The sequence below is a fragment of the Oncorhynchus gorbuscha genome, linkage group LG03 (genome assembly GCF_021184085.1).
Source record: "Oncorhynchus gorbuscha isolate QuinsamMale2020 ecotype Even-year linkage group LG03, OgorEven_v1.0, whole genome shotgun sequence".
In the NCBI taxonomy this organism is placed as follows: domain Eukaryota; kingdom Metazoa; phylum Chordata; class Actinopteri; order Salmoniformes; family Salmonidae; genus Oncorhynchus; species Oncorhynchus gorbuscha.
The window spans coordinates 42,625,739-42,639,282 of NC_060175.1; the positions used below are offsets into that span (position 1 = coordinate 42,625,739).

A 13,544-nucleotide genomic window follows, 5' to 3' on the forward strand; every position below is an offset into this window, starting at 1 on the left:
AGTTGCAAACCGTCATCTGGCTTTTTTAATGGTGGTTTTGGAGCAGTGGCTTCTTCCTTGCTGACTCAAATTATGTCAATTAGCCTATCAGAAGCTTCTAAAGCCATGACATCACATTCTGGAATTTTCCAAGCTGTTTAAAGGCACAGTCAACTTAGTGTATTTAAACTTCTGACCCACTGGAATTGTGATAGTGAAAATATCTGTCTGAAATTTTTTGGGGGGAAAAATGACTTGTCATGCACAAAGTAGATGTCCTAACCGATTTGCCAAAACTATAGTTTAACCAGTCCTCAAATTTCTTGTTGAAAAACAAGTTTTAATGACTTCAACCTAAGTGTATGGAAACTTCCGACTTCAACTGTAAATAGGGCATTAACCTCTAAGGTGCAGGAGCGAGTAACCCTTTAGGCGGCTAGTGACAGTGACTAAGCAGGGCAGGGTACTGGGTGGAGGCCGGCTAGTGATGGCTATTTAGCAGTCTGACTGCCTTGAGATTGAAGCTGTTTTTCAGTCTCGGTCCCAGCTTTGATGCACCTGTACTGACCTCGCCTTCTGGATTTTAGCGGGGTGCTGTAGACATCATGAAGGGCAGGCAGTGTGCTCCCGGTTGCCAAACCAGATGGTGATACAGCCTGTCAGGAGGCTCTCAATTGTTCATCTGTAAAAGTTTGAGGGTCTTAGATGCCAAGCCAAATTTCTTCAGCCTCCTGAGGTTGTTGAGGCGCTGTCACCCCTTCACCACACTGTCTGTGTGGGTGGACCATTTCAGATTGTCAGTGATGTGTATGCAGAGGAACTTGAAGCTTTACACCTTCTCCACTGCGACCCCATTGATGTGGATGGGGGTGTGCTCCCTCTGCTGTCTCCTGAAGCTCCTTAGTGTTGTTGAGGTTATTTTCCTGGCACCACTCTGCCAGGGCCCTCACCTCCCTTTAGGCTGTCCCGTCATTGTTGGTAATCAGGCCTACCACTGTTGTCATCTGCAAACTTGATGTTTGAGTTGGAGGCGTGCATGGCCACAGTCATGGGTAAACAGGGAATACAGGAGGGGGCTGAGCACAGCCCCATTTGGGGCACATCTTGAGGATCAGCGTAGTGGTGTTGATGCCTGGGGGAGCCCTGTCAGGAAGTCCACAACTTAGTTGCACAGAGCGGAGTTCAGACAGAGGGCCCCAAGCATAATGATGAGCTTGGAGGGTACTATGGTGTTGAAGGCTGAGCTGCAATCAATGAACAGCAATCTTACAGTTATTTATCTTGTCCAGTTGGGATAGGGCAGTGTCCAATGCGATGGCATCATCTGTGGATATACTGGGGCGGTATGAACATTGCAATGGGTCTAGGGTGTAAGGTGAAATGATCCTTAACTAGCCTCAAAGCACTTCATGACAGAAGTGAGTGCTACAGGGCAATAGTAATTTAGTTCAGTTCCCTTTGCTTTCTTGGGTACAGGAACAATGGTGGACGTCTTTAAGCAAGTGGGGACAGCAGACTGGGATAGGCAGAGATTGAATATGTCCATAAACACTCCAGCCAGCTGGTCTGCGCATGCTCTGAGAAGGCATCCTTAGCCGCGTCCTGGGCCGGCATCCTTGCGAGGGTTAACACGCTTTAATGTCTTACTCAAGTCGGCAACGGCGAACGAAAGCTCAGACCTCGGGAGCGGCCCGTGTTGGCGGCACTGTGTGATCCTCATAGTGGGCGAAGTTGAAGTTTAGCTTGTCTGGGAACAAGACGGTGTCCGCGACATGGTTGGTTTTCCCTTTATAATCCATGATTGTCTGGAGTCCCTGCCACCTACATCTCGTCTGAGCCATTGATTTGCGACAACTTTCTCTATACTGATGTTTTGCCTGTTTGATTGCCTTACGGATAGCATAAATGGATTGCTTGTATTCGATCATATTCCCAGTCACCTTGCCGTGGTTCGTCTGCAATCCATCCACGTTTTGTTAGGCTTTAAAATTGTCAGTGGGAACAACATTCCCTATACACTTCCTGATGAACTCAGTCACAGTCCATGTATATGTCAATGTTTTTCTCAGAGGCAACCTGGAACATGTCCCAGGCCACGTGATCAAAACTTATTTAAAGCCTATTTACACAAAATACATTTTAAACCACATCTGGTCAGAATGATCAGAATGTGATTATTTTTAATTACAGCTACATTTCAAGAAACAAAATGTTCTTTATACATGCTTTACAGAATGTACAATTAAGTCAAGATGCAAAACTTCAACAAGTCAGAAAACAAGCAGCATTGTAAATATTGCCAGAACATTATTGCTGAACTTTGGTAGAATGACAAAAACAAGATGTTCTGAAAGCAACACAAAGCAGACACTAAGATGCGTTGGTAAAAAGTGAGTCATAAATGTGTGATGGTTAAGCGATCAGCTACAATAACTACCTGCCTTAATTACCCAGCAGAGAGCGTAATCTGTGACCCCTATTTAAGCTAATATTGAATGCAGTGGCATGGGCTTGGAATGGTTTTGTACCAGATGCTTTATCAAGCAATGCCCCATGGAATGTCTAAAAGTTTTGATTCAAGCGGAAATGCGTTATGTAACAGTTAAATAAAGAGCATGTGACAAGAAACACTTATGTTTACGCAATGTGTTTTTATAGCCTACATTTTATTCTGAAGTAGCCATGCTCCATTGCCAAAATGATTCAGTGATTTTATTTGAACAAAGGAAACAGGTAGACTTGATATAACGAGAACTAGTATTAAAAGCCTTTGTTTAAGCTTGTTGAAATTAGTACCAACATTTATGGCCAAATCTTTCAGCAATGTTGTGGAAACCTCCCGTACCAAGTTAGGATTCACCCAGGAGTAACTACAAAAATAATACTGACAGACACATATACATGCAACAAATAAAATAAAAACTTACTGCAGTTTAGGAATAAAATTATTCTGCTTAGGTCTTGAAGGACATAGTATTGAATAGATTAATGACCATATGTACACATACATATAATACATTCTTCACAGTCCAAAGGTAAAATCTGGTCAGTATCTAGGGTTGATGAAATTGGGGGTAAAGGCATATTATCCTTGAATCTAAAATGGCATGCACACTGCATAATAAAACATACCACCATGAGAGGTAAATGCCTGTAAAATAATATGTTGAGGAAAATATGATCAGTGCATATATGTGACGAGAAACCATACCTGATGGAACGTTACTGAAAATGCCTGTTGAAAACCCTCTGATAGAACCACCACAAAGAGGCCACCGAAACCATGATTGTCAAATGTGCAATACCGAATATTTTCTTTGCGCTTTCATAAAAAAAAAAAGGGGAAAAAAATTGTTAGTACGACTGTCTCCATTTGACACACGGGAAAACAATCTGCGCTTAAGATACATTGATGAGAATAGGGGAAAATAATATTGCATATAGACACACCATGTCTGGTGTCAGTCTCTGAGTTTGTATAATAGCAGACTGTTAGTCAATACAGATGGCTAGAAGTGGGATCCATTCAGTGAGGGTCCTTCTTGACCTATAGGCCTGTTAGGTACGTACCACTCACTGCTGAACAAGCAACGACTGGGGTCTCTGGCCCCTCTAGTCCTGGACGAGAGAGCAGAGGTGGTCCTGGACTTGTACCTTAAATCATGAAGGCTGCTCCAACAAGTGACTGTAGAAATAATGTGGCAACTGCAAGTGTAAAGCACAATGCTCAGGAGATCTACCAACACTGCTGCCATTCCCTACTTCTGTACAGAGGACAGTGTTAGCACGTTTCAAACTTCTGATGTCTTAAAAATCAAAAGGGAAGCATCCAGAATGGCTCTTTGATGGATACATTCAGTTTCCTCTAGAGGGAGTGGGAGGAAAGGGAAGTGGAAGGAATATGGGGGGGGGGTGTGGGGTTTAGTCACCTGTTCAGTCCCTTTTCAAATTCATAGGAACAAATTGTCTCTGCATGATTGAAAGTAATGTAAACATACAAGAAAGCATTTTTGGCAGAAAGTGATACATCTCTTTGGAGGTAGTGGCTGGAGCAGAGGATGACTGGGTGTATAGGGAAGAGGCTTTATGTGGGGGAGTGGGTGTGCTCTTGAGGCTTAGTCCTATAAGAGGCACTTATGTGGTCCTGTGTGCTCTGGGAAAGGGAGGCATCCCCCTTTCCACTCCTCTCCTCTCCACCCATGCCAACTGAGGACACATGGGGAGTCTTGTGCACATTCACTGGCTGCTGAGACAGACCTGGTTGGGGCACTGTCGACAGGTCCTCTCCTTTGCCCCAAAACAACCTGGAGGGAACATCTGCAGAGAGACCAAACATACATTATTATTCAACAAAAAGGGTTTGCATCCATAGGAGCTCATAGTTTTCTGGCACAGTCTAATCTGACTTAAAATGAATGTCTGGGGTCACTTAGCAAACCCATCTGTGAAATCACTGTCTAAACATCTCTGTGAACTCATTGTTGACATGCATGCCACAGAGGTCAGAGCCTGTCTGTAGCTGGTCTCTCACCGGTGCTGTAGTGTTGTTCTGGGGGGCTGAGGGCTGTGCTCAGCCTCTTGGTGAGGTCGTGGCTGGTGAGGAAGACTGAGGAGTCCTGGTTGTTGATGAGGCTCTCCAGGGCTGTGTCCTCATGCTGGGTGTGCTGCTCCCTGTAGGACTCCTTGGGAAAGTGGGCCATGATACCTGACAGACTCTTGTCAAGGGAGTCATCCTCAGCCAGGTAGGCATAGGGGCAGTACTCCCGGGTTCGAGAGTAGATGTTAGCGTTGTCGTAGCAGTCCGAGCAGATGACCAGCGGCCCTGCACCACCTGTTGAGGACAGTCAACTATAAACTCTTACTCTGAAACAAATCCATACAATCTGATTGTGACAGACAGGCCTTTCAACAAAATGTGCTGTAAAAGTGTTGTTTAGGAGATTGAGGTTGGTTGGTTGGTTGGTTGGTTGGTTGGTTCTAATGACTAAACCCACCTGTAGGCACCCCAGCCAGTCCCTCGCGAGGCTCCCCAGGATGGAAGCTGCTCCGTCCCGTAAACAGAGAGCCCACGCGGCAGTGTAGCATCCCGTTGGCCTCAGTGTCCACCTCACTGCCTGTATCACCATAACACACACCTGGACAACACACAAACAGGATGGGGACTCATCTTTCTGCTCACCAGTCAGGGGTCAGTCAATCAAAATTTGAGCAAACTGTCTTTAGTGACAGAGTGCAAAAACAGAAAAAACATTTATGTCAAAGGGCCTCAGATGAATGAGACTGAATCTAGGGAGTCAGTACAGTAAGGTTACCGTCAGTGCCCTTGTGGACGTAGCCGTTGGACAGTGGTGGCATGAGCTGTTGGTGGCTCCCTGCTTCAGAGTTGCTGTATCCCTCTTGAGGCTCTGACAGTGTGCGCTGAGAGGACAGGTAACTGGGGATGTCTGCCGGCAGGTTCAGCTCATCTGTGTTGGTGATGCTGTAGTCCTCACTCTTCCGACGCATGTGGTAGATGACGATGACCCAGACCAGCGAGGTGCCCACCACACAGCAGACCACTACGATCACCACGATGCCCACCGTGGTCCAGCCGTCCTGGTCGTAGCCGCCGGCCGTGTCACAGTTGGGCGATGGCGACACGCTGAGGTAGATGTGGCCGCGCTCCGTGCCCAGCGTGTTGGACATGATACATGTGTACTTCCCGGTGTCCGCCGGCCCCGTGTCCACAATGATGAGCAACTGGTTGGCAGCAGCAAAGAAGTGGCGCTCAGTAAGGACCAGGGGCCCATCGTCCTTGGTCCAGTTGAGACGGGGCGCAGGGCTGCCCCCTGCGATACACTGGAGCACCGCCGTCTCCCCACGAGCTACTGTCCTGTCCTCCATGGGACGCATTAAGGACGGCGTTTCTGGGAGCAGAGAGATTTACATTATAAATTACCAATCAAATTATGAACACATGATATAAAACTGTATGTTTTGACCAGATAATTGATCATGAGATTGGAATTTACCTAGCACAGTGAGTGTAGCATTGGCTGACAGGCTTCCTGCAACATTCTGGGCTGTGCAGCTGTACACACCCATGTCCTCCGTCTTTACATTGGCAATGAAGAAGATGTCATCGTCAGGCATGACGTGCATCCTTCTCTCCCGGGCAGCAGGGAAGTCTGTGCCCCCGTCTTTCTGCCAGGCAATCTGGGGTGAGGGGTGACCCTCAGCGGCACATTCCAGTCTGGCCATGGTGCCTGTACGGATGGTCAGATCCATGGGAGTCTTCAGAAAGGATGGTAGCTCTGAGAGAGGAAAGTAAGAAAAAAAAGATTGAAGATCACAATGCCTTGATATGGAAGCCCAACCATGCCAGCTCAAACTTAGATTAACAGCTCAATGCCTACCAAGAAACAAGTCATGATAACAGTTTGTAAATGTTTTTTTTTTTGTAAAGCCTCCTCACCATTGACTGTGAGCTTGGCCCGGTTGGAGTAGTTTGCACCAAAATGGTTGGAAACTACACACTGGTAGCGTCCCTCGTCTGTGAAGTTGACGTTGAGCAGGTGCAGCACGGTGGTGTAGACCAACTCTCCCTCCTGGTAGCGGGCGTAGTTCTGCACCTCTGCATCATACAGCACCTCCCCGTCCTTCCTCCAGGCCGTGGTCATGGGGGAGTCACTGCTGCTGGACGCCAGGCAGCTCAGAGTCACATTGGTCCCACGCAGGGCGGTGGCAGTCTCAGGGTGCTCTGTGATCCGGGGTTTTGGAAAGTCATCTGTGGGAGAGTGGAGGGAGAGGGCCATGAGTGAATTAAAAAACTTCAAGAAAGGTTGTGTGATAATTGTCCCAGTCAGTAGCTAGGTTTCCATCCAATTGGCAACAGATTTAATGATTTTTTAAATATTTTCCTGATTAAAAACTATATGCGCATTCTCCCGCAAGACAACGTGTTTTCACCAAATTGCAGATAAAAGGCTGTGCGTGATAACGTAGTGCACATACAATAACATTTACAGTTAAACTCTCCTGATGGTTTTATAAAGGGAATGTGTCCACTCTGGTTTTGGCAAAAAAGATGCCACTAATTTGCTGTTTCCATCAGGCCTGTTGTGAAATGTTTTATCTGACATGTACTTTACTCACATAGAAAGGTTGGATGGAAACCTGGTTAGTGAGATCTGGTCCAGACTAAATACAGCAGGGTAGGTAGCTAGGTGACTAACCACAGACGAGCTCCTCCAGGCTGACAGACACAACGTTGCGGCCCAGCAGGCTGGCAGGGTGGGCACACATGACTGAGACAGACTGCAGGAAGTGGTTGTCAGTCAACCACGGGCCCAGCCACTGCAGCTGGCAGTCACAAAGCAGGCTGCTAGTGTTCAGGACACTGAGGACAGGACATACAGCCACAATATTATGAAATGATTCAAGCATTCTTCAATTTCTAAATATTGTAGCCTCTGCTACAAGGACTCAAGACCACCACCTCAGACATTAGTAGGTCCTACTTACAACACTTTCAGCTTCATGTGAGACAAAGAATCAGGGTGGATGGACATGATCCCATTCTTGCTCAGGTCTCTGTTGGCAAAAATAAATATGAATGAAGTGCTGCGCTAGCATCATGACATTATCATTGGTTTCCTATGATACTAGCACAATAAAACCACTGCACTGGGGTAATCAGAACCATCTCCTGTCTCGGGCTTGAAGTGATAGCTGCTGAATCGTCTGTTAATGGAGACCAACCATCTCAGAGTGGGTTTGCTGTAGTGGTACTTACAGGTGCTCAAGCGCCTCCAGACCCTCAAAGGCCTTCTTTGTGATAGATTTGATCTTGTTCTGCTGGAGAATCCTGGGGGATAAACGCTCAGATGAAATTTGCCTACAAATATTCTGCTGATATCAGTATCCATAGCAACAAAATTAATATATATTATGCAGAATGCCCTTACAAGGTGTTCAGCTTCTTCATTCCAACAAACACACCAATGGAGTCCTCAATGGCCCAAGAGATCTCATTATCCCGTATGTCTCTGAAATGCAAACAGAAATACAGTATGTAAGAAAAAAAATACTTTCCCCAGAATCAGAAGCACAAAGCTCACTGAGCCTCTTTGCTTGGTGAGAGAAAATAAGTTCATTTCTGCTCTGTGCGTCTAAGCCAATTTGATTAATTTGGCAAATGTGAAGCGGCATACTTTACAGAGTGTCATAGCTCAGTGCTCCTGCAGTTCTGATGAGGGGATTAATTGGCTGCGTTTAGCATTTAACAGTTCACGGGTCCTTCTAAAAACCCGCAGAGGGCTTGTGTTTACAGGACAGGTCATGGGCGCTTTTGTTTCTCCTTCCTCATGCCTGGGTGGCTCTCAAAAGGGCCTTAACCCTCTAATTCCCCATGCCACATAGGGCCCAGGGAGGTGTGCTGAACCCGAGCCCTGACCTCCCTCTCTTTGCAGCTCAATGCCTTCTTGGAACTCAGCACATCAATTGTGTTAGTGCCCCATCTCTTCCCAGAGCGATTTTGCAAAGTATTTGGTTAATTGAGCCAATCTACTGGCTGGAGGCTACATTCACTATTTATTTTGTACTCAACATTATTCTTCCTGTCTCAGAGGTCTTTAAAAACAATTGAGTTGTCTATGTTTGTCATTATTGCATTAGTCACTACACAGTCCAACTAAGCAATGGAAAGAGTGGTTCTAAACTACATGACGATGAGAACATAAAGGTGCTAGTTACTATACTACAGTTTAGTGGTCTACCATACAACAGTCTAATAAACAAAAACAAAGCCAGGACAAATCAACAAATGTTTTTAAAAAATACACAAACCTACTGTTTGCAGCCTTCATCAGAATGCAGAGGTGCCAAAAACATGTTAGTGTTTATTGTGTTATGTGAATGCATAATGAGTGAATGAAAGGCACAGGTTTCTAAGAGTGAGGCGTAACATCCTTACAGTGAGCGCAGATTGGCCAGGCTGCTGAAGACTCCCTCTCCCAGGTGGCTGACTGAGTTATCTCCCAGATTCAGGTTCTCCAGAAGACCCAGTCCACTGAACGCTGTCTCCTCCAGCCGGGTCAGGTGGTTGAAGGACAGATCTCTAAGGAGGACATCCACAGGAGACAAGCTTGAACAATGGTCTTGTGCAATCACACTTTACCAAAACATCCTGGACCCTTAAGAATCAGCATGAATACATGTGAAACATAAAATGCTCTGCAATACACCCTCCCCAAGTCCCAACTAGATATTAGTCCTTCAGCTTCATAAAAGGGGTCAAATGGCTCTTATGCAAAAAATGTGCAGATGCACTCCCATGGGGATGGGTTTAGGTAGAGAACACTCACAGTTCCTCCAGCTTTTGGCAGAACTCCCAGGCGTCTGGTCGGATGATGCCGATGGCGTTCTGGCTGAACCGCAGCACACGCAGCATGTGCAGTCCATACAGCCAGCCTTTGTTGACCTCCGTCAAGTTGTTGTGCTCCAGCTCTCTGAATACATTAGAATTAGAATACATTGGTCCTTCTGTAGCACAGTTGGTAGAGCATGGCGCTTGTAACGCCAGGGTAGTGGGTTCGATTCCCGGGACCACCCATACGTAGAATGTATGCACACATGACTGTAAGTCGCTTTGGATAAAAGCGTCTGGTAAATGGCATATATTATTATATTATTAAAACAAAGGATGGGGTATTAAAAAGACAGGGTATCACAACTCCTAGTCCTACATGCATATAAACACATACTGTAATGATCATTTTAATAGAAGACCATCACGAAAAATAACTCACAGCTCCTCCATGTTGTTGAGCCCAAAGAAAGCACCATCCATCAGCTTAGTTATGCCATTCCGCTGCATCTTCAGTGATTTCAGTAAGTCCATCCCTTTGAAGGTCAGACTGTCCACTATCTTGATCTTGTTGCGCTTTAATTCCCTAGGGTAGTCAGACAGGCAGTTTAGAACCATTCGTTTTAACTACTTGAAAGTAGTGCAACATCGAATCTGTGAAATCTAAAAATTCAGTCATGAATGCAAACTTTTGAAAATAAATATTTAACTGCTCATAATTACTACGGTAATGGATTAACTAAAGATAAAAATTAACTTACAGAAACTGCAGCTGGGGAAGCCTGAATACTTTGCATGGCAGCAGTGTTATTCTGTTCCTGTTCAGCTTCAGGACCAGCAGGGAACTAGAGATGTTGTCAAAGCAGCCAGGTTCAAGGACACTGATCTTGTTATTGCTTAAATTCCTGGGAGATGCAGAAACACAAAATTAACAACCCAATGACAACAAGTACATTAGAATGCCCTTCTGGGTAATGGCCAAAGACTGGGTTATGACTTTAATGACCAGCTCTTCACTCATTAGAACTAGTTTAGTATAGTTGGAAAACAATGCTACAGGCAGGACCCACAAGTATTTCAGCTGCATTGGTGGGAAGGCTCCAGCCTTGATCTCTGAGATAGAGTTAGATGACAGATCAAGTGTCTCCAAGGAGATGTACAGCTGCAGCTGATGCATCCACAGTTCTGAGATCAGGTTGTGGACCCTGTGCACAATGATCAGTAACGTACATAATTATCAACATGGATCTACATGACACCATCAATGTGAACATGTGATGACCCAAATAAACCTTAGCTATGACTAAGGCCGGGAAGACAAGTGATTATTTTCTTTAACACTTCTCTATCATAATACAGGACATCTAGGAATCACATTGGTTATTGCACAACATGCAAGACTTAGAGGATACATTTGTTTTGACTTACAATAAGAGTGTTGTGATGTTTGAGGTAACTTCTCCAAGGTATGGCACAGTTGTCAGATCATTGTGATTCATAGTGCTGAAAATGAGATAGCATTATTTATTACATAAAGTTACAGGAGAATTCCATTGCCACCTTTCAGGTAGTCCACTACAGTGGATGTAGCATTTGTTTTTGCTTCTTTACAAGAAAAACTAAAATGATCACATCCAGATACTAGTATCTAGTGAGTTAAACAACTGATATAGACTTAGCTCGCAAGCTAACAAGGCCAGGTGGCTTGCTACGGTAAGGAGCCACCACAGAGAACATGGGAAACCCACTGTTGCTTGTCAACAAATGTGTTAGCTAAGGCGTTAGCTAGCCGTAGTAGATAACTAGGCTAGCTACTTACAGATGAGTAATCCCGTGAGGTGGATCCAGAGGGGCCGAGGACAACCTTTTCCTATTGCAATCCAGGATTTGGATTTCGTCTGATCCCCTCATACAAGAGCACGGAGCAGGGCAGGAATCCACTTCCCAGCAGGCACTCAAACTCAACAACAAAAAGAGGGCCGGGGGTCTGGGCCAGGCTTCCGCCATTTTAAAAGTCTAGCTAGCTAACTATCAATGCCTACAGTACTGTAGCTAGCTTCTGACAATTATGAAATATGTCTCAACAACAATACCAACCGATTCCTATAACTTGATATTAATAAAATAACCTCCCGCTTTCACGACTTGGGAAACCCATTTGTCGCATAACATCGGGAAAGTCTTTCTTCCAACTTGCGCAATGCATCCCACGTCCTACCACCGATTTTTCCCTTCTTTCCCCTTCGAATTTCCTTCCGCTTCCAATCTCAACACAACTCCTAGCTAGCTTTCGTCAAGTAACCAAGACCGTCGATGTTTCCACGGACCAAGTTTTAATTTGACTTCGTATCAAACGTATTTGGATCGTCCATAGTGTGTTCTAGCTAATTTACCACAATAAATCGCTAGCTACCAAGTAGACATTATTTCCCCGACTTCTGTTTAATCGAAGGAACAACAAAGACGTCTTGCGTTCCGTCGTCACTAGTTACCACAGCCACAAAGTCATAACTACCGTCTTCTTCTTCTATGATATTATGGTCCGCAAACAATCGTTTAAGTGCATGCCGCCACCTACTGTGCTGGAATGTACGATCAATCATGATCTGCCCAATTCTGTACTACCATGAAAATAAAATAAAAAACGAATAAATCCCTACTAATTTCTACCACCCCTCCCCATCCCCACCTACCCCATGGCCAGGTCGCAATTGTAAATGAGAACTTGTTCTCAACTTGCCTACCTGGTTAAATAAAGGTTAAATAAAAAAATACATAAAAAATTTAATGTAGTCTATATCATGCTCAAACAATCCACCCTTAGGATTGTTCAGCATATCAACAACCATTTCAACAGTAGCATCTGATACCCCCAATATCTCTTTTGCCATCTCTACAATAACCTTCAACCTGCCATTTCTGCTTACCACAACCTGAGTAGTATTGATAACCTTACCAATAAAAGCTATGAAGCTAGATACGATACATCATGACTAATTCTATATCGCTGAGCCTCTCTAGCCTCTCTCTGCTCCTGGCATCCACCAAATGATGCACGGTGTTCCCCCCACAATTACAACACATTCACCGTAATCATGTTCCCCTCCACACTTGGCTCATCTTTTCCTTCCTTTACATTGAACAGCTACAAGTCCCATGCTTTGGCATTTAAAACCCTGCAATGAGGATGGGACAAATTCTCTGACATTGAAACTAAGGAATTCTGTATGTACTTTCCCAGGCAAAACCTTCCCAAACCTCAGAAGCACTGATACGCTTTCACTTCTTTGACCTTATTTTCGACTGATCAACCTTTTGGCCTCATCCCTCTTCCCCCCCTTCAAATTTTCTTTTAATATCATCTATTTACATAGATATTTGGACCCCAGCAATGACTCCCCCCAATCTAGCATAAGCACCAGGGACATGGCTTTAAATCTTCTTCCCATTAAGCTTTTCCATTTTCAGAATCTTCTCTTGCGGAGCCTGGCTACCACAAAATATGAACAATCTACCATTTCCAATTAACCAAGCTAATTTCCATTCACCTACCTCTTTCTCTAGGGCAAGGTCATAACTATGGCTAAACCCCACCTATTTCTACAATATTTAAAACCTAACCTTATCCCCAATCTTAACCACACTGATAACCTTATACCTAACTTTACATTAAGACACGTGTGGCTGTTTTATGAATATCAGTGAATCTGGGAAATCTGGGAATATTTAGCCAAGGAAACATTTCTGGTTGGTCTAGAATGTAAAACAGTTAAGAAGGGAGACTTAATATGGGATTGAGTGAAGTTGCAGCAAATATGTTGAATGAGCAACTAATGAGCATGGAGAGCCTCACACATTTGCCGAAATGACCTTATATCTTTCAGTCTAATATGGCTATTTACTTTTGTAGCTCTTCATTAGAAGCATACTTTTTGTAAGTTTACTGAACAAAAATATGAACGCAACATGTAAAGTGTTGGTCCTATGTTTCATTAGCTGAAAATAAAGATCCCATGTTCTTTACACAAAAAAAGCTAATTTCTCTCAAATGTTGTACACAAATGTGTTTACATCCCTGTTAGTAAGCATTTATCTTTTGCCAAGATAATCCATCCACTTGACAGATTTGGCATATCAAGAAGCTGATTAAACAGCATGATCATTACACAGGTGCACCTTGTGCTGGGGACAATAAAAGTCCATGTACAATTTTGTCACA

The 13,544-nt window shown here is 44.4% G+C and overlaps 1 protein-coding gene across 1 annotated transcript; it reads right to left on the reverse strand.

The window, feature by feature from the left end:
- Positions 1-2,610: 2,610 nt before the first annotated feature.
- On the reverse strand, positions 2,611-11,836 carry lrig2 (leucine-rich repeats and immunoglobulin-like domains 2). Its single transcript, XM_046342602.1, has 17 exons — positions 11,145-11,836; positions 10,754-10,828; positions 10,396-10,530; positions 10,087-10,230; positions 9,768-9,911; positions 9,324-9,467; positions 8,933-9,076; positions 7,926-8,006; positions 7,754-7,825; positions 7,483-7,551; positions 7,194-7,357; positions 6,434-6,745; positions 5,991-6,272; positions 5,292-5,885; positions 4,974-5,114; positions 4,511-4,810; positions 2,611-4,296 (listed from the first exon to the last, which is right to left on the reverse strand). The coding sequence occupies exons 1-17, from the start codon at positions 11,330-11,332 to the stop codon at positions 4,064-4,066; spliced, it is 3,222 nt and encodes a 1,073-aa protein (XP_046198558.1). The 5' UTR covers positions 11,333-11,836; the 3' UTR covers positions 2,611-4,063.
- Positions 11,837-13,544: the final 1,708 nt, after the last annotated feature.

Bases quoted from the DNA above. Each gene is read 5' to 3' on its own strand.
- lrig2 (XM_046342602.1), bottom strand. From the start codon at position 11,332: ATGGCGGAAGCCTGGCCCAGACCCCCGGCCCTCTTTTTGTTGTTGAGT. The intron at 10,531-10,753 runs GTAAGTCAAAAC...CATTGTGCACAG, and splicing joins AACATCACAACACTCTTATT to GGTCCACAACCTGATCTCAG. The intron at 10,231-10,395 runs GTGGGTCCTGCC...TGCATCTCCCAG, and splicing joins CCAATGCAGCTGAAATACTT to GAATTTAAGCAATAACAAGA.